The sequence below is a fragment of the Eucyclogobius newberryi genome, unplaced genomic scaffold, assembly GCF_026437365.1.
Source record: "Eucyclogobius newberryi isolate DKJ021-1_F unplaced genomic scaffold, fEucNew1.0.hap1 SCAF_6, whole genome shotgun sequence".
Classification (NCBI taxonomy): domain Eukaryota; kingdom Metazoa; phylum Chordata; class Actinopteri; order Gobiiformes; family Gobiidae; genus Eucyclogobius; species Eucyclogobius newberryi.
Genome location: NW_027316278.1, coordinates 19,106,907 through 19,130,800, shown reverse-complemented (window position 1 = coordinate 19,130,800; position 23,894 = coordinate 19,106,907). Strand labels below are relative to the sequence as shown.

General features: G+C 41.2%; 2 protein-coding genes across 2 annotated transcripts; both read right to left on the bottom strand.

Annotated features, from left to right (window-relative positions):
• Positions 1-1,751: 1,751 nt before the first annotated feature.
• Positions 1,752-7,611, bottom strand: LOC140347050 (arrestin domain-containing protein 3-like). Its single transcript, XM_072433372.1, has 7 exons — positions 7,317-7,611; positions 6,303-6,347; positions 6,167-6,227; positions 5,805-5,955; positions 5,387-5,483; positions 3,719-3,975; positions 1,752-2,228 (listed from the first exon to the last, which is right to left on the bottom strand). Exons 1-7 carry the CDS (start codon positions 7,594-7,596, stop codon positions 1,914-1,916), a joined length of 1,206 nt encoding a protein of 401 aa, XP_072289473.1. The 5' UTR covers positions 7,597-7,611; the 3' UTR covers positions 1,752-1,913.
• A 1,054-nt stretch (positions 7,612-8,665) lies between these two features.
• LOC140347435 (uncharacterized) lies at positions 8,666-23,517 on the bottom strand. Its single transcript, XM_072433871.1, has 19 exons — positions 23,097-23,517; positions 22,939-23,011; positions 22,458-22,602; positions 22,250-22,352; positions 21,907-22,172; positions 21,729-21,823; positions 20,001-20,362; positions 19,592-19,652; positions 19,369-19,519; positions 19,196-19,292; positions 18,309-18,565; positions 18,029-18,244; positions 14,810-15,170; positions 14,011-14,055; positions 13,875-13,935; positions 13,513-13,663; positions 13,095-13,191; positions 11,427-11,683; positions 8,666-9,936 (listed from the first exon to the last, which is right to left on the bottom strand). Exons 1-19 carry the CDS (start codon positions 23,359-23,361, stop codon positions 9,622-9,624), a joined length of 3,378 nt encoding a protein of 1,125 aa, XP_072289972.1. The 5' UTR covers positions 23,362-23,517; the 3' UTR covers positions 8,666-9,621.
• Positions 23,518-23,894: the final 377 nt, after the last annotated feature.

Genomic DNA, 23,894 nt, shown 5'->3' with positions numbered 1-23,894 from the left:
TTTATGGCGGTTGGCATCCAAGTGTTGCATTACCGCCAGACTTTATTCCTCAGACTTTGTCGTAGTCCGTAAAAGTATTCCTTCCGTTGCTTTGGTGTTAAAAGCCCATGAGGTCATGATATGTCTTTGTGACTAGAATAGTTGTTGTTGTTTCAGAGACCAACCGGCTTTATTCCAGGGAGACTCTTCTTCATCTTCCTCTCCTTCTTTGACGTTCGGTGCTTCCACCGTACAGCTTTATTCTTTAGGCTTCATTCTATAGGCTTTAATATGTCCACTGATGTCGCTGCTTGGTAGCCGTGCGTCTACGAGACTGGACGAGGACAGGAGACCACCCCCACCCCCATCTCGTCACTCTGACTCCCCACAAGCAGACCCCCATCACTCCGACTCCCATTTAGCGCCTTTAGCCTGTTTTCTATATCTGCCCAATCAAGCTCCTTTGTTCCAAGGAATCTCCCTGCAGCTTTAGCAATGATCCTGATCCTTTCAGTTCTGCTTTGAGTCTGAGCAGCACAGTTTACAACATCCACCATAAAGAGTACAAAATCCTCTCTATCCACAAACAGGGTATTCTCATTAATTCTGGAACCTGCACACTTGGGACCTCCACTCTTGAAACCTTCACACTTCTTGGGAGCCACGCTGGCCTTTCTCATTTCGCCCTGGCTGGGAGCAGCGCTGGCTCCCCTCTCTGTATTTACTCTAAACTCGTTACTTGAAACTTTCTTGACTGCATCTGCATAGGATATGCCTTGAGAGACCTTTATTTTCTGCACCTCAGCAGCTCTTTTGCTAAACCTGCATCCCCCGAAGGCAGAGCTATGTTCTTCCCCACAGTTACAGCACTTCAGTTTTGCACCCACGTCACACTTCCCATACTCGTGGTCTCCTGCACATTTACCACATCTTTGCTTCCCTCTACAGACCGCTGCAATATGCCCAAAGCGCTGGCACTTAAAGCAACGCAGGGGCGGCGGAACATATGGCCTGACGCTATAGCACATGTACCTTACTAGGCAGGCACCTCCCTTCAAGTGTTACCATTACCGACAAGCTGTCACATCTTACCCCAAACCGGGTCACCTTCAAACGCCTAGCGTCCACCACCGTAACTCCAGTCAAATTCTCCTTAACTTCATCCACAGACGTCGCCGTAGGGACACCTACGATAACTCCTCTGACCGTGTTTCTTTCAGCATCAGACACAAGAATGTCCTTTCCACCCAGACGTTTAGTTCCAATCACCTTCCGTTGGCATCCAAGTGTTGCATTACCGCCAGACTTTATTCTTCAGACTTTGTTGTATTCTTTAGAAGTTCTTCTTCCATTGGTTTGGTGTTTCAAAGCCCATGAGTTCAAAGCAGTGCAGCTCTGTTTTCCTTCCGCGAGTCAGTCTGTGGTGCGTCAGGCTCAGTTTGTACTCTAAACCAACAAATACACAAATTACACTAAAATTCAAAGAAATGTAGTAGGTCTTTTATATGGGTTATTTCTTACAAGTCCCTAAAAAACACATTTTAATCAAAATAGCTTTTGAAAGAGGAATGGTCAAAACCAAACTAATGCCCATCAGAACATCCTTTAGACACCAGCTTTACTGCTCTTCATATTTACCAAAGAAAATCGAGGCAGAATTTAAAATCTGACATTCCTCCCTGCAGAGCTTGTTCACACTTATAATCAAAGTGAATCAGACGTCAGAATACAAACTACTGAGGGTCAGCTTCACAGATGTGTGTGCTCCAAAGGGTTCAAGAACAACTTCAGTTTGAAATGGGGCTCAGTTCAGTCGGATGGGTTGAGATGAAGGGATTATGGTCATGTGTCAAGTTAAACAGAACTAATATGTAAATAATATGTAACATGCAAAGTTGACCTGAAACATTGACAAAAGACAAAGACATATCGTGCTATGGCTTGGAGTCATATTGTGGAAGAGAAGGGTACATTCCATAGGCGGTGTAAGGAGGCGGGGGGACTGAGGGGTTTACTGGCAGAGCTGGAGGTGGAGCCGTGGCCCCTGGCAGTGGAAGGAGGTTGCTTGGTCCAGGTTGTGATGCAAAGGGCGTGGGGTTGTAAACCAGAGGGTTCACATTCCCATAGGCTTCGAACCCAAAGCCTGAAGCAGCAGGAGGCGGTCCACTGGCAGTGAACTGGTGAGCGCGTAGAATCACAATGGGGAATTTGATTTCTGGGTCGGAGGCATATTTAACATCCAAATAGACCTGCAAAATACATTATTTTAGCTTTTGGTTGGTAGGATTCATTTCTGCACTAAACATGTGGAGGAACAAATTTAGGCCTGTGAAGCTTTTACACTATTTTCATCATCAGTTTGTAAGCCGTAGTACTTGAACCAGTTTCTCACCGATTCCTGCAATAATACCGTAATTTTCTAGAATAGATCAAAACTTGTCATCAAAAGAAATCAGATTTTGATACCATAATATATTCAGTATCAGTGGGATCTGGACTTAATACCTAAACATGTTCTCATCAGAAGTACCACTACCACATATACAGCAGTCACAATATCAAAATGTAGAGTTTCTAGTATTGACGTGAAAGATACCGTATTTTACGGACTTTAAGTCACACCTTTTTTTATAGATTTGGCCGGGGTGCGATTTATACTTATATTTATACTTATATACTTGTACTTATACTCCGGAGTGACTTGTATGTGATATTGTTCTGCCTTCAGTAAAAGTCTTTTAGTTAAGGGTTTAAGATAATTATTTGCTCTCAGATTGGGTTTCCTGTATTTTATTTTGAAGGCCTAGTTATTCATCACAATGCATCTTGGGTAACAGGAACCAGTCAGATGAAGAAAAACTTGTTTCTTCAAGCTTGCTTATCTATGTTCAAACTGCTCCTCCTGTGTGTCAAATCTTATCTACACTTACGAAAGCAATGGCTGTAAGTTTAATAAGTGTTTTAAATGTTTTATTACCTTTATAAACTCTGTTTTAGAGATCGTTTTTGTACATGTTGTTACCAGGAATTAGACCATGCCCAGATCTTGCTAGCTCAGAGGACTGTGTATTAGCATAGCAATAACTTTATTCACACGTATTTAAGACCTAATTAACATACGAAAAGATCGCGAATTTGTAATGAGGGCTGTTTAGCTCATGTTTAGCAATTTGTGGCGCTGGCTACTTCCTGGTGTATTTGTCCAAACTAATGTAAAGCTAATGTAGATTTTATTTCTGTTTTCTTTTCAGTTTCACTCAAGCTTTTCACACCACAATTGTAAACAGTTGTAAATTGTCTATAAGACTGCATTAAAGGGAGCAAGACGCTCTGTTCCTGGCTCGTGAAAACCAAGTTTGGCTTGCTGTTTATCTGCGTTCACATACACGACATATTCAACACGTAGAGAGAGCAGTACAGATATTATTTGTTATTTTCACACATGCAACCTTATTTCATACTCCAGTGCAACTTATGTTTTTTTCCCTCTCTATTATGCATTTTTTGGCTTGATGCGACTTATAGTCCGGAAAATACGGTAAATTGATGTGACATAAACAGCCAGATACAAAGCCCTTTGCACCTTTTTTATCAATATGTATTGAAATGAAATTACTTACTTTTTCATCTAAAGTTGTCCCGATAGTTATCTTTAATTTGTTAAATGAATAATACAATTGCTGACTAATTGAATAATCTTGACATTGCCACATTTGAGTGATTGACCCATGTGTCTTACCCTAAGCCTGTGTTCCACTTTGAGGATGTCACAGTTGTGGATGGACGGTTCCATGTCGAGGGGGATTTTGATGAGCTGGGTGACCTTCTGGCTGCTGGAGGGCGGGATGGGCGCCCCCACCTCTTTGATCAGGTCATTGGTATAAAGTCGTCTACTGCCTCGAGCAAAAAAGCTGTGTTTGCTGTACACACAAAACTTGGGCCGGATTTCTCGAGAGGAGTTGTTCTGAATGGCAGCGAACACCTTTATGTTCTCTCCTGTGAATGTAAAAGCAGTGTGAAATATACAAAATGTCAAAATATAATCAATATTAAAGCCGCAAGCGGCATCCAACGGCCCTTACAGGCCGCCGGCCTTCGTACTTCGTGTGCTTTCGACTTGATAAAGATGGCGCTGACGCGCCCTCATTGTGTGTTGAATTAAAAAGAACTAAACAGACGGCGACACATTGGACATGGCCAATCCAGTGCAAATTAACACAAGTGTCAGTCAAATTTGCGGCTCTGCCACAAAGAAACCGTAGCACCTGGAAGTTTTGATGCTCCACTCCTGAAGATGATATTCCCCAAATTTGAACTTGATCGGGATATCGCCCATGGAGGAGTTCTTTAAAGTGTGAAGCGTAAATGTAAACATTTCAGAGATTTTGCGATTTTCCCATTAGTGACGGTCAACTTTGCGGCTTTGTCGCACAGACATCGTAGCACTTGTCCATACAATTTGGATAACTTTTGATACTCCACCTGTGTAGATAATTTCCCCCAAAGTTAAGCTTGATCGGGCTATTGCCCACGGAGGAGTTTGTTGAACTGTGAGTCGTAAAAATGTGGTCATTTGAGATTTTCTCATTGGGATAACATAGGAGGTTTCTGTCATCACTACGGCTACGCCGTAAAAATGAGGGCATTGGTCTGATTGGCTTTTTTGATCTGGAAGCCGGCAAAGTTTTGAAGATTTCCGTAAAACAAATTTTTGTCTGTCCATGTTAATTTAAAGGTCACTCTGTAGGGGGCGCTATCGTGCCCATTAAAAGGTTTTCACCTTAAACTAGTTCAAACTTGAAAGTTTAACAACTGAATCAAATTTGGTCCTAATGGGACTCGTTTTGCTGAAATGGGAGCAATTTTTAGACTTGCAATATCTCAAAATGCATTGTCCAAATTTGCAGCTGCGCCGCACACAGACCGTAAAAGTTAATCCCAAAAATTTGGATAACTTTAAACGCCCCACTTGTCCAGAGGACGTACACCGATTTTGAGGTCGGTGGGCGAAACGCCCTAGGAGGAGTTCGTTAAAGTTCGACGTGAACAAAATTGCTGACTCATTTTCAAAGGAAGATGGGTTTGTCTGGGGTCGTGGCCACAATAATATTTTTTTGTCCTCACGAGTGGAATGCGTGTCCCAAATTTCGTAGCTCTACGTCAAAGTTGACGTCGGGGCATCTCCCATAGGCGCAATGTATTTTGACTTTTGTTGGTGGCTGCACCCATTCACTCATTGTTGACTATTTGTGTCATAGCAGGAGTAAGTATGCATGATCCATGCCTTTGGCATGGAATAGTTCACTGTATGTGCCAGGGGCGACGGGGTCCCAAACATGCGGGCGACCAGTTAGGCCCTACGCCCTGCTGGGGCTCGGGCCTAAATACCCATTCAGCCATTACTCACCTTGGTAAAACCCAACTTTTTCCAGATTCACATCCATGGAGACAGTTCCTGAGTTAAAAAGTTTTAGTTTCTTGTCTTTAGAGTCATGTTGTGGCTCCTGAAAATGGTGGAATACGTGGTTGAAATGCTGGATTTATTTACCGTCATCATACAAATCTCATGTAGAGAAAGAAGAAGTTTGTATCTTTTGTCAAGCATTTTCACAGCTGGCACATTTCCATTCTTATAAACTTGAGCGCTTACAGTATACACACTCAAACATGACTTGATGTAATTCATGATTCATGCAAATCTAGAACTTTGCACGTGGGGCCAGACCTTCACACAAGTTGGTACAAGTAACTATATCAAGAAGAAGAGTGGTGCAGTTGTGTCTTTTCCTGTTGGAATGTGAGGAATGTCCATATAAAAAGCCTACCCTGAGCTCTGGGTTGTTGTCCATAGTGTCTTGTGTCACATAGTTGAGCTTTGTTGTATCTTTCTTGGGGATCCTGAGTGATCGACTCAACTTGGCTTGGAGCAAATAGACGACTTTACCAGTGTCAGCATGAAAGGAGGAGGGCGTGTACCTAAGAAAATTGGTCGAAAATAACGTATAAGGATTTAAAAGAACATTATCTAATACAAAATATATTGTTCAAGATGTAAACATTCAGAAATGCTATCAGCCAAGAGTGCTTGAATAATAAGTTAGCCAGAAATATGGATTGTCCTGTTTTCATTTCATCTCATCTTCTGATTTATATAAAGGGTTTACAGTACAACTGTATTTCCACTTACGCCATAGGAAACTTAAAGGTAAATGGGAAGATATGGCGTCCAGGAGGAAGATCTCTATCATCTGAAATGAAATATCATAATTTTAGCTTCTATAATGTGTAAAATGATGTCTGAGGCAACAACATCAAGGACTTACATGTTGGAGCAGTGTCTTGGGTCAGAAGTCTGTCACTGTCATTGTCTTCGGGAATAAAAACACATACATTAAGTGAGCATAGGCTGTATTAAGAGGTGCAATACTCTGTCAGGTTACAGTGTATGTACAGTGCTATGTCTTTAACTCATGTTTGCTCTGCAGAACTTGTAACTTGTACTTGTTTGAATTACACCTTTTGCATCAATTTGCAAAGTGTGATGGGATTTAATAAAGCTTACTCCGAAGCCTTGGACCACTGTGAACTGTGAAAATATCATCACATCATACACCGTCTTATGAGGCCTAAATTGATCATTTTAGCTTCTGAACGGCCGAGAAAGTAAAAAACAACTAATAAACTTGACTTTGGTTTGAACACTGTTCCTATGTTTAAATACAAAAACACATCAAGTTTTGATTTAAATATAGTACGGTAATAGCATAGATTAGTTTTTTCTATGTTATTGAGTGTCTGCGTCATAAAGCAGACACTATTAGTTCTGCTTTTTCCTGATTTTTGGTGCGTTTCAACTCCTGAACACAAGTTATACCTCTTTACGATCGGCTTCGCCGTCTAACGTCTGCTATTGCTTTTGACATTTGAACATCATGTACTTTTTGCAGTATTTCCAAAAGTACTTTTTCCCATTGAAATGAATGGGGCTAAAGAATGAAGTCTAAAGAATAAAGTCTAAAGAATAAAGTCACACGTACTACATGATGTAGTTAGTACTTTTATGCAAGAACAAGACAATGTGCAATTACTTGTTATTCTATGTTTTTTCTTAGCAATAATTATATCACACTTCAACATTAATTATGATGAAGTGCCCTCAAACAAAACATGCCAATATGTCAAACATGCTTTAAACTTCTGGAAATAAAAACCCTATAAGCCTTTATTAATCATCATCAGTCATGACGTTCTAATTATGGGAGCTGATGTTTTATTGCCTTTTCACTTTCCCTGCAGCAGGAAAACACAGTGATACAAAAGTTCCCAATAGTCTTTACCCGTGAGGTCTTTATCCTTAATGAAGTGGTGCAGGAAGCTGAAATACTTGTTCTTGGAGTGGTACGTGACGGTGACTTGTCCGTGTCGCTCGATCCACAAAACTTCTGCCTTTCCCTTGAACTTGATGGACAAAGATTGGACCTCGCACTCTTTGGCCAGCTCCAGCTCCACTTGGCCGGACACAAGGTCTCCACTGGTAAAAGTGTTGCCTTCATTGTTCGCGGGATTATAACAAACTTTAAAGTCCTTTACGGTGCTGGGTATCATGTTCATGTTCATGTTGTTCTTGTTGTTATTGTTTTATGGCAGTTGGCATCCAAGTGTTGTTGTTGTTGTTGTTTTATGGCGGTTGGCATCCAAGTGTTGTTGTTGTTGTTGTTGTTGTTGTTGTTTTATGGCGGTTGGCATCCAAGTGTTGCATTACCGCCAGACTTTATTCCTCAGACTTTGTCGTAGTCCGTAAAAGTATTCCTTCCGTTGCTTTGGTGTTAAAAGCCCATGAGGTCATGATATGTCTTTGTGACTAGAATAGTTGTTGTTGTTTCAGAGACCAACCGGCTTTATTCCAGGGAGACTCTTCTTCATCTTCCTCTCCTTCTTTGACGTTCGGTGCTTCCACCGTACAGCTTTATTCTTTAGGCTTCATTCTATAGGCTTTAATATGTCCACTGATGTCGCTGCTTGGTAGCCGTGCGTCTACGAGACTGGACGAGGACAGGAGACCACCCCCACCCCCATCTCGTCACTCTGACTCCCCACAAGCAGACCCCCATCACTCCGACTCCCATTTAGCGCCTTTAGCCTGTTTTCTATATCTGCCCAATCAAGCTCCTTTGTTCCAAGGAATCTCCCTGCAGCTTTAGCAATGATCCTGATCCTTTCAGTTCTGCTTTGAGTCTGAGCAGCACAGTTTACAACATCCACCATAAAGAGTACAAAATCCTCTCTATCCACAAACAGGGTATTCTCATTAATTCTGGAACCTGCACACTTGGGACCTCCACTCTTGAAACCTTCACACTTCTTGGGAGCCACGCTGGCCTTTCTCATTTCGCCCTGGCTGGGAGCAGCGCTGGCTCCCCTCTCTGTATTTACTCTAAACTCGTTACTTGAAACTTTCTTGACTGCATCTGCATAGGATATGCCTTGAGAGACCTTTATTTTCTGCACCTCAGCAGCTCTTTTGCTAAACCTGCATCCCCCGAAGGCAGAGCTATGTTCTTCCCCACAGTTACAGCACTTCAGTTTTGCACCCACGTCACACTTCCCATACTCGTGGTCTCCTGCACATTTACCACATTTTTGCTTCCCTCTACAGACCGCTGCAATATGCCCAAAGCGCTGGCACTTAAAGCAACGCAGGGGCGGCGGAACATATGGCCTGACGCTATAGCACATGTACCTTACTAGGCAGGCACCTCCCTTCAAGTGTTACCATTACCGACAAGCTGTCACATCTTACCCCAAACCGGGTCACCTTCAAACGCCTAGCGTCCACCACCGTAACTCCAGTCAAATTCTCCTTAACTTCATCCACAGACGTCGCCGTAGGGACACCTACGATAACTCCTCTGACCGTGTTTCTTTCAGCATCAGACACAAGAATGTCCTTTCCACCCAGACGTTTAGTTCCAATCACCTTCCGTTGGCATCCAAGTGTTGCATTACCGCCAGACTTTATTCTTCAGACTTTGTTGTATTCTTTAGAAGTTCTTCTTCCATTGGTTTGGTGTTTCAAAGCCCATGAGTTCAAAGCAGTGCAGCTCTGTTTTCCTTCCGCGAGTCAGTCTGTGGTGCGTCAGGCTCAGTTTGTACTCTAAACCAACAAATACACAAATTACACTAAAATTCAAAGAAATGTAGTAGGTCTTTTATATGGGTTATTTCTTACAAGTCCCTAAAAAACACATTTTAATCAAAATAGCTTTTGAAAGAGGAATGGTCAAAACCAAACTAATGCCCATCAGAACATCCTTTAGACACCAGCTTTACTGCTCTTCATATTTACCAAAGAAAATCGAGGCAGAATTTAAAATCTGACATTCCTCCCTGCAGAGCTTGTTCACACTTATAATCAAAGTGAATCAGACGTCAGAATACAAACTACTGAGGGTCAGCTTCACAGATGTGTGTGCTCCAAAGGGTTCAAGAACAACTTCAGTTTGAAATGGGGCTCAGTTCAGTCGGATGGGTTGAGATGAAGGGATTATGGTCATGTGTCAAGTTAAACAGAACTAATATGTAAATAATATGTAACATGCAAAGTTGACCTGAAACATTGACAAAAGACAAAGACATATCGTGCTATGGCTTGGAGTCATATTGTGGAAGAGAAGGGTACATTCCATAGGCGGTGTAAGGAGGCGGGGGGACTGAGGGGTTTACTGGCAGAGCTGGAGGTGGAGCCGTGGCCCCTGGCAGTGGAAGGAGGTTGCTTGGTCCAGGTTGTGATGCAAAGGGCGTGGGGTTGTAAACCAGAGGGTTCACATTCCCATAGGCTTCGAACCCAAAGCCTGAAGCAGCAGGAGGCGGTCCACTGGCAGTGAACTGGTGAGCGCGTAGAATCACAATGGGGAATTTGATTTCTGGGTCGGAGGCATATTTAACATCCAAATAGACCTGCAAAATACATTATTTTAGCTTTTGGTTGGTAGGATTCATTTCTGCACTAAACATGTGGAGGAACAAATTTAGGCCTGTGAAGCTTTTACACTATTTTCATCATCAGTTTGTAAGCCGTAGTACTTGAACCAGTTTCTCACCGATTCCTGCAATAATACCGTAATTTTCTAGAATAGATCAAAACTTGTCATCAAAAGAAATCAGATTTTGATACCATAATATATTCAGTATCAGTGGGATCTGGACTTAATACCTAAACATGTTCTCATCAGAAGTACCACTACCACATATACAGCAGTCACAATATCAAAATGTAGAGTTTCTAGTATTGACGTGAAAGATACCGTATTTTACGGACTTTAAGTCACACCTTTTTTTATAGATTTGGCCGGGGTGCGATTTATACTTATATTTATACTTATATACTTGTACTTATACTCCGGAGTGACTTGTATGTGATATTGTTCTGCCTTCAGTAAAAGTCTTTTAGTTAAGGGTTTAAGATAATTATTTGCTCTCAGATTGGGTTTCCTGTATTTTATTTTGAAGGCCTAGTTATTCATCACAATGCATCTTGGGTAACAGGAACCAGTCAGATGAAGAAAAACTTGTTTCTTCAAGCTTGCTTATCTATGTTCAAACTGCTCCTCCTGTGTGTCAAATCTTATCTACACTTACGAAAGCAATGGCTGTAAGTTTAATAAGTGTTTTAAATGTTTTATTACCTTTATAAACTCTGTTTTAGAGATCGTTTTTGTACATGTTGTTACCAGGAATTAGACCATGCCCAGATCTTGCTAGCTCAGAGGACTGTGTATTAGCATAGCAATAACTTTATTCACACGTATTTAAGACCTAATTAACATACGAAAAGATCGCGAATTTGTAATGAGGGCTGTTTAGCTCATGTTTAGCAATTTGTGGCGCTGGCTACTTCCTGGTGTATTTGTCCAAACTAATGTAAAGCTAATGTAGATTTTATTTCTGTTTTCTTTTCAGTTTCACTCAAGCTTTTCACACCACAATTGTAAACAGTTGTAAATTGTCTATAAGACTGCATTAAAGGGAGCAAGACGCTCTGTTCCTGGCTCGTGAAAACCAAGTTTGGCTTGCTGTTTATCTGCGTTCACATACACGACATATTCAACACGTAGAGAGAGCAGTACAGATATTATTTGTTATTTTCACACATGCAACCTTATTTCATACTCCAGTGCAACTTATGTTTTTTTCCCTCTCTATTATGCATTTTTTGGCTTGATGCGACTTATAGTCCGGAAAATACGGTAAATTGATGTGACATAAACAGCCAGATACAAAGCCCTTTGCACCTTTTTTATCAATATGTATTGAAATGAAATTACTTACTTTTTCATCTAAAGTTGTCCCGATAGTTATCTTTAATTTGTTAAATGAATAATACAATTGCTGACTAATTGAATAATCTTGACATTGCCACATTTGAGTGATTGACCCATGTGTCTTACCCTAAGCCTGTGTTCCACTTTGAGGATGTCACAGTTGTGGATGGACGGTTCCATGTCGAGGGGGATTTTGATGAGCTGGGTGACCTTCTGGCTGCTGGAGGGCGGGATGGGCGCCCCCACCTCTTTGATCAGGTCATTGGTATAAAGTCGTCTACTGCCTCGAGCAAAAAAGCTGTGTTTGCTGTACACACAAAACTTGGGCCGGATTTCTCGAGAGGAGTTGTTCTGAATGGCAGCGAACACCTTTATGTTCTCTCCTGTGAATGTAAAAGCAGTGTGAAATATACAAAATGTCAAAATATAATCAATATTAAAGCCGCAAGCGGCATCCAACGGCCCTTACAGGCCGCCGGCCTTCGTACTTCGTGTGCTTTCGACTTGATAAAGATGGCGCTGACGCGCCCTCATTGTGTGTTGAATTAAAAAGAACTAAACAGACGGCGACACATTGGACATGGCCAATCCAGTGCAAATTAACACAAGTGTCAGTCAAATTTGCGGCTCTGCCACAAAGAAACCGTAGCACCTGGAAGTTTTGATGCTCCACTCCTGAAGATGATATTCCCCAAATTTGAACTTGATCGGGATATCGCCCATGGAGGAGTTCTTTAAAGTGTGAAGCGTAAATGTAAACATTTCAGAGATTTTGCGATTTTCCCATTAGTGACGGTCAACTTTGCGGCTTTGTCGCACAGACATCGTAGCACTTGTCCATACAATTTGGATAACTTTTGATACTCCACCTGTGTAGATAATTTCCCCCAAAGTTAAGCTTGATCGGGCTATTGCCCACGGAGGAGTTTGTTGAACTGTGAGTCGTAAAAATGTGGTCATTTGAGATTTTCTCATTGGGATAACATAGGAGGTTTCTGTCATCACTACGGCTACGCCGTAAAAATGAGGGCATTGGTCTGATTGGCTTTTTTGATCTGGAAGCCGGCAAAGTTTTGAAGATTTCCGTAAAACAAATTTTTGTCTGTCCATGTTAATTTAAAGGTCACTCTGTAGGGGGCGCTATCGTGCCCATTAAAAGGTTTTCACCTTAAACTAGTTCAAACTTGAAAGTTTAACAACTGAATCAAATTTGGTCCTAATGGGACTCGTTTTGCTGAAATGGGAGCAATTTTTAGACTTGCAATATCTCAAAATGCATTGTCCAAATTTGCAGCTGCGCCGCACACAGACCGTAAAAGTTAATCCCAAAAATTTGGATAACTTTAAACGCCCCACTTGTCCAGAGGACGTACACCGATTTTGAGGTCGGTGGGCGAAACGCCCTAGGAGGAGTTCGTTAAAGTTCGACGTGAACAAAATTGCTGACTCATTTTCAAAGGAAGATGGGTTTGTCTGGGGTCGTGGCCACAATAATATTTTTTTGTCCTCACGAGTGGAATGCGTGTCCCAAATTTCGTAGCTCTACGTCAAAGTTGACGTCGGGGCATCTCCCATAGGCGCAATGTATTTTGACTTTTGTTGGTGGCTGCACCCATTCACTCATTGTTGACTATTTGTGTCATAGCAGGAGTAAGTATGCATGATCCATGCCTTTGGCATGGAATAGTTCACTGTATGTGCCAGGGGCGACGGGGTCCCAAACATGCGGGCGACCAGTTAGGCCCTACGCCCTGCTGGGGCTCGGGCCTAAATACCCATTCAGCCATTACTCACCTTGGTAAAACCCAACTTTTTCCAGATTCACATCCATGGAGACAGTTCCTGAGTTAAAAAGTTTTAGTTTCTTGTCTTTAGAGTCATGTTGTGGCTCCTGAAAATGGTGGAATACGTGGTTGAAATGCTGGATTTATTTACCGTCATCATACAAATCTCATGTAGAGAAAGAAGAAGTTTGTATCTTTTGTCAAGCATTTTCACAGCTGGCACATTTCCATTCTTATAAACTTGAGCGCTTACAGTATACACACTCAAACATGACTTGATGTAATTCATGATTCATGCAAATCTAGAACTTTGCACGTGGGGCCAGACCTTCACACAAGTTGGTACAAGTAACTATATCAAGAAGAAGAGTGGTGCAGTTGTGTCTTTTCCTGTTGGAATGTGAGGAATGTCCATATAAAAAGCCTACCCTGAGCTCTGGGTTGTTGTCCATAGTGTCTTGTGTCACATAGTTGAGCTTTGTTGTATCTTTCTTGGGGATCCTGAGTGATCGACTCAACTTGGCTTGGAGCAAATAGACGACTTTACCAGTGTCAGCATGAAAGGAGGAGGGCGTGTACCTAAGAAAATTGGTCGAAAATAACGTATAAGGATTTAAAAGAACATTATCTAATACAAAATATATTGTTCAAGATGTAAACATTCAGAAATGCTATCAGCCAAGAGTGCTTGAATAATAAGTTAGCCAGAAATATGGATTGTCCTGTTTTCATTTCATCTCATCTTCTGATTTATATAAAGGGTTTACAGTACAACTGTATTTCCACTTACGCCATAGGAAACTTAAAGGTAAATGGGAAGATATGGCGTCCAGGAGGAAGATCTCTATCATCTGAAATGAAATATCATAATTTTAGCTTCTATAATGTGTAAAATGATGTCTGAGGCAACAACATCAAGGACTTACATGTTGGAGCAGTGTCTTGGGTCAGAAGTCTGTCACTGTCATTGTCTTCGGGAATAAAAACACATACATTAAGTGAGCATAGGCTGTATTAAGAGGTGCAATACTCTGTCAGGTTACAGTGTATGTACAGTGCTATGTCTTTAACTCATGTTTGCTCTGCAGAACTTGTAACTTGTACTTGTTTGAATTACACCTTTTGCATCAATTTGCAAAGTGTGATGGGATTTAATAAAGCTTACTCCGAAGCCTTGGACCACTGTGAACTGTGAAAATACCATCACATCATACACCGTCTTATGAGGCCTAAATTGATCATTTTAGCTTCTGAACGGCTGAGAAAGTAAAAAACAACTAATAAACTTGACTTTGGTTTGAACACTGTTCCTATGTTTAAATACAAAAACACATCAAGTTTTGATTTAAATATAGTACGGTAATAGCATAGATTAGTTTTTTCTATGTTATTGAGTGTCTGCGTCATAAAGCAGACACTATTAGTTCTGCTTTTTCCTGATTTTTGGCGCGTTTCAACTCCTGAACACAAGTTATACCTCTTTACGATCGGCTTCGCCGTCTAACGTCTGCTATTGCTTTTGACATTTGAACATCATGTACTTTTTGCAGTATTTCCAAAAGAATACATTTTTAAATAATAAAGTCTTTACTACACGCATGTAGTACTTTTACGCAAGAATGCAGACACTCTGTCTAGTTCTTGTTATTCTATGTTTTTTCATAGCAATAATTATATCACAGCAGGAAAACACAGAGTGATACAAAAGTTCCCAATAGTCTTTACCCGTGAGGTCTTTATCCTTAATGAAGTGGTGCAGGAAGCTGAAATACTTGTTCTTGGAGTGGTACGTGACGGTGACTTGTCCGTGTCGCTCGATCCACAAAACTTCTGCCTTTCCCTTGAACTTGATGGACAAAGATTGGACCTCGCACTCTTTGGCCAGCTCCAGCTCCACTTGGCCGGACACAAGGTCTCCACTGGTAAAAGTGTTGCCTTCATTGTTCGCAGGAGTATAACAAACTTTAAAGTCCTTTACGGTGCTGGGCATGTTGTTCTGCAGTTGTTTTCCTGGGTCTGTTTGTGGTGTCCCCCTCACGCGGGGGCGCGCCCAGACGCGCACGGGAGAGGGAACCAGGGAACGCGCCTACGACTAATAACGTGCCAAATTCTGTCCGTTGATTGGACCAGATACGATAACTTTCCACTGAACGTCGTGCCCCCCTCCCCCCTGACCCACCCTTTTTTCATACGACATCCATTTTCTATTCTCGACTAAATGTTTGAAAAGAAACAGCAGTGTTCCAACTGAAGCTACAACACGGGACTCCACATAAGGGTTTATAAACCAGAGGGTCAATTACATAGAAACGTTTTAGAACAAAGAGGCAAACATGAGAAGGGGCGGGGACGGGGGCGGGGAGCACCCAAGGGACCGGCCCCTCCTTCTGACGCTGCGCCTGTTTTTGCGGATGTGGCTAAAGACCGAATCACTGTGGGAGTCATGGATGTAGATCCATGGTCAGTACCACAACCCCATGGATCGACCCATAGGGTAGTATCACAAAATGCTGCAAAAGGAGGTAATTCATTTGTTCAAACACAGTTAGCTATAGCTTTCTGTATCTTTGGGAATCATTACTATAACTATTCTAAAAATAAATAAAGAGCCTACATCTTATATATTGTAAGAATAGGAGGCCCCTGGACCTAACCTGGAACCTGGGTAGTTTTCTGTTTGTTTCCTAGTTATTGTCAAGTTGTGACAATATTATACATTGTGTCCATTATCAGGATTGTGGGATACAAAATTGAGAGCTATGGTCTATTAAAACCTCCTCAGTCAGCTCAGACTCACTGAGGCCTTTTGGATTTTTCCATTCTAAAGTCAGAAGTCAAAGTAACAATGCTACTTTCATTTTGCCCCGTGCGTGATCACAGCTGTGTGATGACGAGGATGAGGATCTTCAGCACATTTGAGCTAAGATGATAAACCTCTGAATGTGAGATGCAGACCACACTAAACCAATACAAATGATACAAATGCAATGTTGACAAATTGTATCTTTTCTTTCAGACTTCTGAGTCCAGAGCAACGGACCAGTCTCTGTCAAGTATTTCAAATACAACAAACATGTATTTGAAATGCTCAATGAAGTCAGGATGTTCTATACCTCCTAACTTTAAGTTAAAACTTTAAATAATACATTAAGATAAATAATTTGAATGTATTGTTTACAGTTCTTTGAACTGACATTTCTCAAATAAATAAACTAAACTGAAAACATATTACACTTAGATAAGGTACCACTCTCCTCATTTCCAGACTTTTCAGATTTCATGCCTGCAGATTTCAAAAACTGTCCTGTGAAATCTTTTCCCCAAATATTTGTTTCCTGGGGCTCTGCCATCGTCACCCCTATGTTTAAATCAGGTGACAAACATGATGTTGGCATCTTTCCATGCACACTCAAAACTGGATAAGGTCTTTTAAGGACCAGCAACAATATGTCTCTGTTTAAAGTTAAGGTACTCTTTATTGAAAAGTGTCACATCCATTAGAGTGCCCCAGGGGTCCATTCATGGATTGCCTGGTCCCAGGCATGTAAAACATCTCTAAAACCAAATCGTATAAAAGGGCCCAAAAATCCATGATATAAAATCTTGTCTGCACCATCACATCCTTGTTCTTGCCAAATGTAAAATGGAACATTTTGAAAATGTGCTTAAATTAAACAAAATCTCCCCTGTATTTAAAATCATTAATAATTAAATTTGTTGCACTCAACGTTGAGTCACGCGTTCGACCGCCAGAGCAGAGTTACAAGATGAACTCACATGAACTCATACCATGCACAAAATATGAAACAGTTACACGCTCGACCAAACAATGGCTTCTAACTGAACAAATAAGGGTTAGGATCACACACTGAACTGTTATGAATGCAGCAAAAAGTGTGTGCGTGTCTGTATGTGTGTGTGTGTCTGTATGTGTGTGTGTGTGTGTGTCTGTATGTGTGTGTGTGTCTGTATGTGTGTGTGTCTGTGTGTGTGCGTGCGTGTCTGTGTGTGTGTGTGTGTGTCTGTGTGTCTGTGTGCGTGTCTGTGTGTGTGTGTGTCTGTATGTGTGTGTGTCTGTGTGTCTGTGTGCGTGTGTGTGTGTGTGTGCGTGTCTGTATGTGTGTGTCAATCAGTAATTATTGTGAGCTAATTAGCGTATTGTCGTTCTAGTTCTTGTTTTACCCAAACTGTGAGAAGCCAAAACCCGATGCACCGTTTTAAATATAGAAACGGAAATTCCACTTACTATTAACATCCTTAATACATTTTAACCCATATCTGAACTTTAAGCCATGTTGTTGTTATACTAGTAGTGATGGATGTCATGGAAACCAGATTTCTGTCCCATTGGAGGCAGGTGCTCATTAGTTTATACAGATTTTACTCCCCACAATGTGACAAAATCCCGCTACACCCAACACAGACTCTCAAAAGTAACCAAAATATATTGTTTATGAATTATCATCGTAGTTACATGAATTGTTTTAAGAAGATGATTACATGACATTTTTTTATCTTAAATGACACCTGACAATCCAAAATGCTACGTACAGTACTGTAACACACTAACCACTGAAATGAACAACTGTTTTATCTTGTGTGACATCGCAATCACAATATAACATCATTCCTCACACAATTCCTGACACAAATTACAATTAAAGCACACAAATTATGACTCACCTCACAGTTATCATAATAAGGGAAGAGTGCTGATGAAATACTAAAAAATCATTATTATATATGAAATAAGACTTATATATATTTTCTATATAAGTCTTATTTTAGCACCTTTTAAGCCACCAGCAGAAAACGTTATACATAAAGCCTTTATTTTACACGTTGCAATAAACCGGCTGAAAAACATGTCCTTTCAAACCGGTTTAAAGTAGATGAATTTGAAGCTGACAAAAAAAATGGAAAAGAAAAAGCTCAGTATTTGGCCTCATAACTGGGCAAGTGTGGATAGATCCCATATGTTTCATAAGGAGGTGGAGCTGAAGGCTCTGCTCCTGAGTACAGAGGGGGGTCAGTCCCAAAGGGGAAAGAGTTGAATCCATAAGTGGGACAAACGTTTGGATTAAGGCCCTGCGCAGTGGGGAGTATTACAATGGGGAACTTTATCTCTGGGTCAGAAGCGTACTTCACATCCAAATAGACCTGCAAAAACATGACATTACGTGTGGTTTTGCTGTTGAGGACACTGAACGGCGGTTGTACATACCCTGAGCCTGTACTCCGCCTTGAGAATGTTGCAGTTGAGGATAGATGGGTAAATGGTGGTGGGGATAGTGACGACTTTGGTGACAGTTTGACCAGCAGAGGGTGGGACAGCCTCTCCCACCTCTTTCAGTACATCTTTAATTTCCAGCCTTCGTTTCCCTTTTGCAAAAAAACTGTACTTCCTGTACAAACAATACTTAGGCCGCACCTCCCGGGATGACTTATTGTGAATAGACACCATTACTTTTATTCCTTCTCCTGCAGATTAAAACAGTAGCCTGTTATTAACTGCACATAATGCAATTGTACATCATTTTAGTACTTGGAAGAATATGCAGTTTCTGGTCTTGGACTTTGATACTACCGGTACTTGTATGAAAATAAAGGCTATCTACATATAATAAACTTGGTGAGTAACAGGGGACTTTGAGCTCATTAAAATGGATGAAGGGATCAATCAATTTAAAATCTTATCATAAATATAAAAAGTAAAATGTTTCCTTTTTATAGGAAATAATGTCAACTCAAAATATTCAGTACCATTGTATTTTATAGGAAACATGACTTCACTAAGAACATGGCCAGATTTGTTGTTGTTTTATGTATTTTTCAACCTCTAACAGAAAAAGTGACAGAAGTGTGAACACAATTCCACACAATGAAGGTAGAATAATACAAGAGTTTATAAAATGGCTTTAAGAGGAAGAGTGCAAATACAAATATAATCATTCTAGCATTAGAGATGACAAAATAACAGCAAAAAGAATTGTGGCAGTGAGGCCTAAGCCTATTTCAAAATTGTATTTTACATTATAAGCCAACAATCTCCTCAACGTCTTCAGATTAATTATACTTTACATTTATATTCATTTCAAAAATGACATTTACCTTGTTGGAATCCAGTTTTGTCAATATTCACATCCATTGCTACATATCCAGAGTTGAAAAGCTTCATTTCCTTATCTGTAACACCACGCTGTGGAGCCTATAACAAAGAGTACAGTAAATGTCTTTTATTTCACCAACAACAGCGTTATGGAGGTTGTGTAGTGGCTGGATACCATTAGGGTTGAATCAATGCCCATGGTACTTTTTGAAGCCAGGTTGAACTCTGCTTTAGCTTTAGTGTCCAGTCTCATCGATCTGCTCAGATTGGCTTCCAGCGTGTACAGAATTTTACCCCATGTACCTTTAAACGTCACAGGCAAGTCTCTGCAAACGGACACGCGCGTTTATTCATCCACTATTTCTGTTCGAGATGAGTTTTGATTACATGAGTCTTACTGTGCAGGGATCTGAAAGGTGAACGGGTAGACGGAGCGGCCCTGGCTCACATGGTTGTTCCCTGAAATCAGTTATAGAGTCGATATAATGTTATTCCTATTTCGATTAGTATTCAGCAGCAATGAGTGAACCAAAACATGTTATGCCACCCATTACTTAAAATTATTCTAACTCATAGTCAAGAAAGAAAAGGCCCCACATGTATTTATTGAACTTGGAAATAGCAAAAACATTGAGTTACATTACTTGGACGTGCAAATAATGCATTGAATTGGTACACGAAACACAAATAACTAAACTGGCCACATATCTGAAAGTAAGGTCCAGGAAATGCTCCCAATTCTGCTCAAAACTATTCTGAGAAGTCACATTTCTTCAAAGTTAGCACCCCTGGTTTCCCGACACTTACCGTGGCCTTCCTGAAGGAGAAACTGCTTGATACTGAAATACTTTTCCTTGCTGTGGTATGTCACTGTAGTCTTCCCATGGCGCTCAGTCCATCTCACGTCCGCTTTACCTTTTAGTTTCACGCTTAAGGCGTTCACGTCTGTGTCATTGGAGAGCTCCAGTGTGACCTGTCCCGTAATGAAGTCTCCACTAGAAAAAACATTGTGTTGATTGATGGGATTATAGCCCACTGAAAAGCCCTTCACTGTACTAATCATAATGCTACCTTCTACTGCTAACCACCTGCACTGAGCAGGCACGGAGGATTCTCTTATCTTCAGCAGCAATAAGCAAGGAGAGCGAAGCCTTGTAATGATTAAACCACTGTCAGGGGCGTCAAAAAAGTGTTAGAGAATGTGGCTGTCCCTTTGTCATAACTTACAGCTTACTACCAGAAAATAATAATGGCTGAAAAGAAAATACTATTATTGACAGACCAAAGTATTACTGATGCGGACAGTTTTGCTCTTTATTTGTCCAATCATTCACAGTAAATGTAACAGCAACAGCATATTTAATTAGAATGCAATTCTCCAGAATATTACACACTGTTAGTTAAAACAAGCGTTGTCTGGCTTACACATATTTTATAATGTGAAAACTGACAGAAAATAATGGCTTCAACAAATAAATATAGTTTAATGTAAGGGCACTTTACCAGGTTCATGAAATGTAACATGGAATATTGAGGCTACATGTTGTTCACAGAACAAAAGTCCCCAGTCTTCTCCTTTCTGTGTTCCTACTGAAGAATACATACAACTGAAGGCAAAACAAGCCTCTGGAAAAACATAGATATAGACTTTTAATCTGTAACAAAGGTTCCACTACACAGTGATTCAGTTTGGTGTATGGAGAGGTGCATTGTGGGGAAACACCTGATGGTACATGGTTTTCAAAAAACCAATTAGTCTGGATAAATACAAGTTTTGTTTTAAAAAATGTAATAGCAACAACTTTACAATCAAGTAGTCACACTTTCTATGCGTTAAACAACTGAGATGTGTAACATGTTGTCTTACGTGCCCAGGCAAATGGTGTTTAAGACACACAATGTACAAACGTGTGTTTGTCTGTCTGTAATCAACCTAAATACTGATTTAAGAGCAACCAAACTGCTGCAGTCACGGTATAATAAAAACATTCATATCAATATATTAACTTGACACACAGGAACAGATGATGGATTTAGGCCCTAACAACACAATCTTTGAGTTTGAGTGCAGCCGGTCTGGTCAGATGTTTTCATCTCTAATGGCACTTTCCTTTTTCAAGGATTTTTGGCCGATAGTCTTTATTGGACAGGACAAGCAGCACGACGCTGCGGCCGGTCCACATCCGGCCCACATGGCAGGCATGTGTGCTATTCACTCAACCACAGAGCGGCTCTAAATAGCACTTTTCTCTGTCCTTGAGGCACTCACTGGCCCATTCACTGGAGGCAATGCAGCGTCTTGAACCAAGGGCAAAACAACAGTTTTAACTGATTAACTGGTGGATCAAACTGACGGTGCAGTCGGAGCACCACATCTTTTTCACTGTACAACATGATCAGTGCCTCAGCAGAGATCTACACTTCATTAAATATAGATTCCGGTCCATGGCTAGTATGGAGAGGATTTTGGTTTCGTGGGTAGAGACATATTAGATACTGTCCAAAATTACCTGAGATGACGATGAAGCACAAATCTAAGACTGGGGAAGCGTATTATAAATGTTATTATCATAGATGATAATGGGGCAGCGCACAATGACTTCAGAAGAACCTCTTACATCCAAAGAAACCTGTAAAAGCAACACTTATATAAATAAATGACATCGGGCGAGTAAATACTTCAAACACTACATTTTAGAACAGGGAACTTTACCTCAATCATGTAGTCCACTTCTAATATGGGGCAGTTAGAGATGGTGAGGTGCGTGTTGGAGGGAATCGTGAGCAGGAGTTCTTTGTGGACATCTGGAGTGTTGGGTTTTATGGGTTCTCCGTTCTGAGAGACAAGGTTCCGTGTGCCTGAATTGCGGTTGTGTCGTCCGTGTGTGTAGTACGTTTGCCTTTCCTTCAGCCTAGCTTTGGGGGTAACTGTCCGAGATGAGGCATTGTTGATCTTACAAATGACTTTCACAGTTTCACCTGGCAAAGACACAACGCTGACATTTAAGCAAAATAAAGGACAAATGAACACAGCAGGCGGCTGAGCGTGCACCTACCCCGCAAGAACGCTTTTCTCTCTAAAGTTGCGGTCAGTTCCACTGGACCTGAGGCCCAGCACAGGCAGCACACCTCCATGCTGTTGCATCCTGAAAGAGGGGCCTAGAGAAGAGCACATTTAGAGATTATGTAAGACAAACACGGGGAGAAATGCAATGGTGAACGATTTATAACAGTATGTTGGATTGTAAGGCAAGGCGGTCTTACCCACAGTTCAGGTCGGTTGCTGATTCTATTTAAAAACTGTAACTCTGTCTCAAAGGTTTTTGCAAAATGCCACGGTCGGTCAATGCTCACAGTCAAAAGGTATTGTACTTTTCCATGAACACCATGGAAAGTGGAGGGGAAATCTCTGTGAAAAAACGTTTACAGATGTAAGCACAGGTTGGACTCTCATTGAAGGCCTACTTCCTTCCTCTAACTTTCATATTCACACGGATGGGTCAAATGCAGAGCTGGTCAATAAAGTCTATCTTAACTTTGCTGCAACCTGTTTAAGTCGTGTTCCATTGTAGACAAAGATTCAGTTTTCACTTTCACTTTTTAGAAAACTGTGTCCAGGTGACAACTGAACATTTAGCTGTTTATTAAGTTACTGTGAAAGGAAAACGTCACCCCTGAAGGGTGCTCTAGAGTCCAGTCCCTTTGCTGCATTACTCAGTAATAAGAATGTAATAATGAGTCGTACCCGTGCGGGATGTTGCAGGTGAAGGGGTACACATGCGTGCCCGGGGGAACTTTGGGTGGTCCACCCCCAAGACCTGATAAAACAAGGAGAGAAAACACATGGTAGATGACATGGCAGCGCTGTTATGTTCTCCATCGTGAGTGGCTCAGAATACACACTGTTTTCTTGCAGAATGACGCTTTTTAAGTGGAATAAGTTGATTTTTGCAGAGAAATGTCTCCGACGTCGCTTCTTCCCCCCGCTCCCAGTTGACCAGTGCACATTTACATTTCCCGTCAGTGCGATTATAATGGAAGTGATTTTAGTCTCCTTCGTGAGGTCAAACGATAAAGTCCCAGTGACGATGTCTCCGCACGAGAATCTGTGCCTCGGATTTGCCGAGGTGAGATTTATGTTGAAATTCTTGAAGCCAGACTCGAACATTGTGTAGATGTCCGCTTCCTCCACCTGTCGCTTTGAAATGTGGACGAGCTCCTGACTTTCATCAATCTGTAAAGTGTTTATATCAGACCCGGACACCACAACACGACGTAAAGACAAAACACAGCAAGTCTCACATACTGCGCATGCGCAAAGGATCCGCCCGATAACGGCGGCGCGCACACAAACTATAGTTTCATCACTGCAGGATGTGACACCCATGTATGTGTGTGACACCCATGTATGTATGTATGTATGTGTGTGACACCCATGTATGTGCGTGACACCCATGTATGTGTGTGACACCCATGTATGTATGTATGTATGTGTGTGACACCCATGTATGTGCGTGACACCCATGTATGTGTGTGACACCCATGTATGTATGTATGTATGTGTGTGACACCCATGTATGTGTGTGACACCCATATATGTGTGTGACACCCATATATGTGTGTGACACCCATGTATGGTGTGACACCCATATATGTGTGTGACACCCATGTATGGTGTGACACCCATATATCTATGTATGT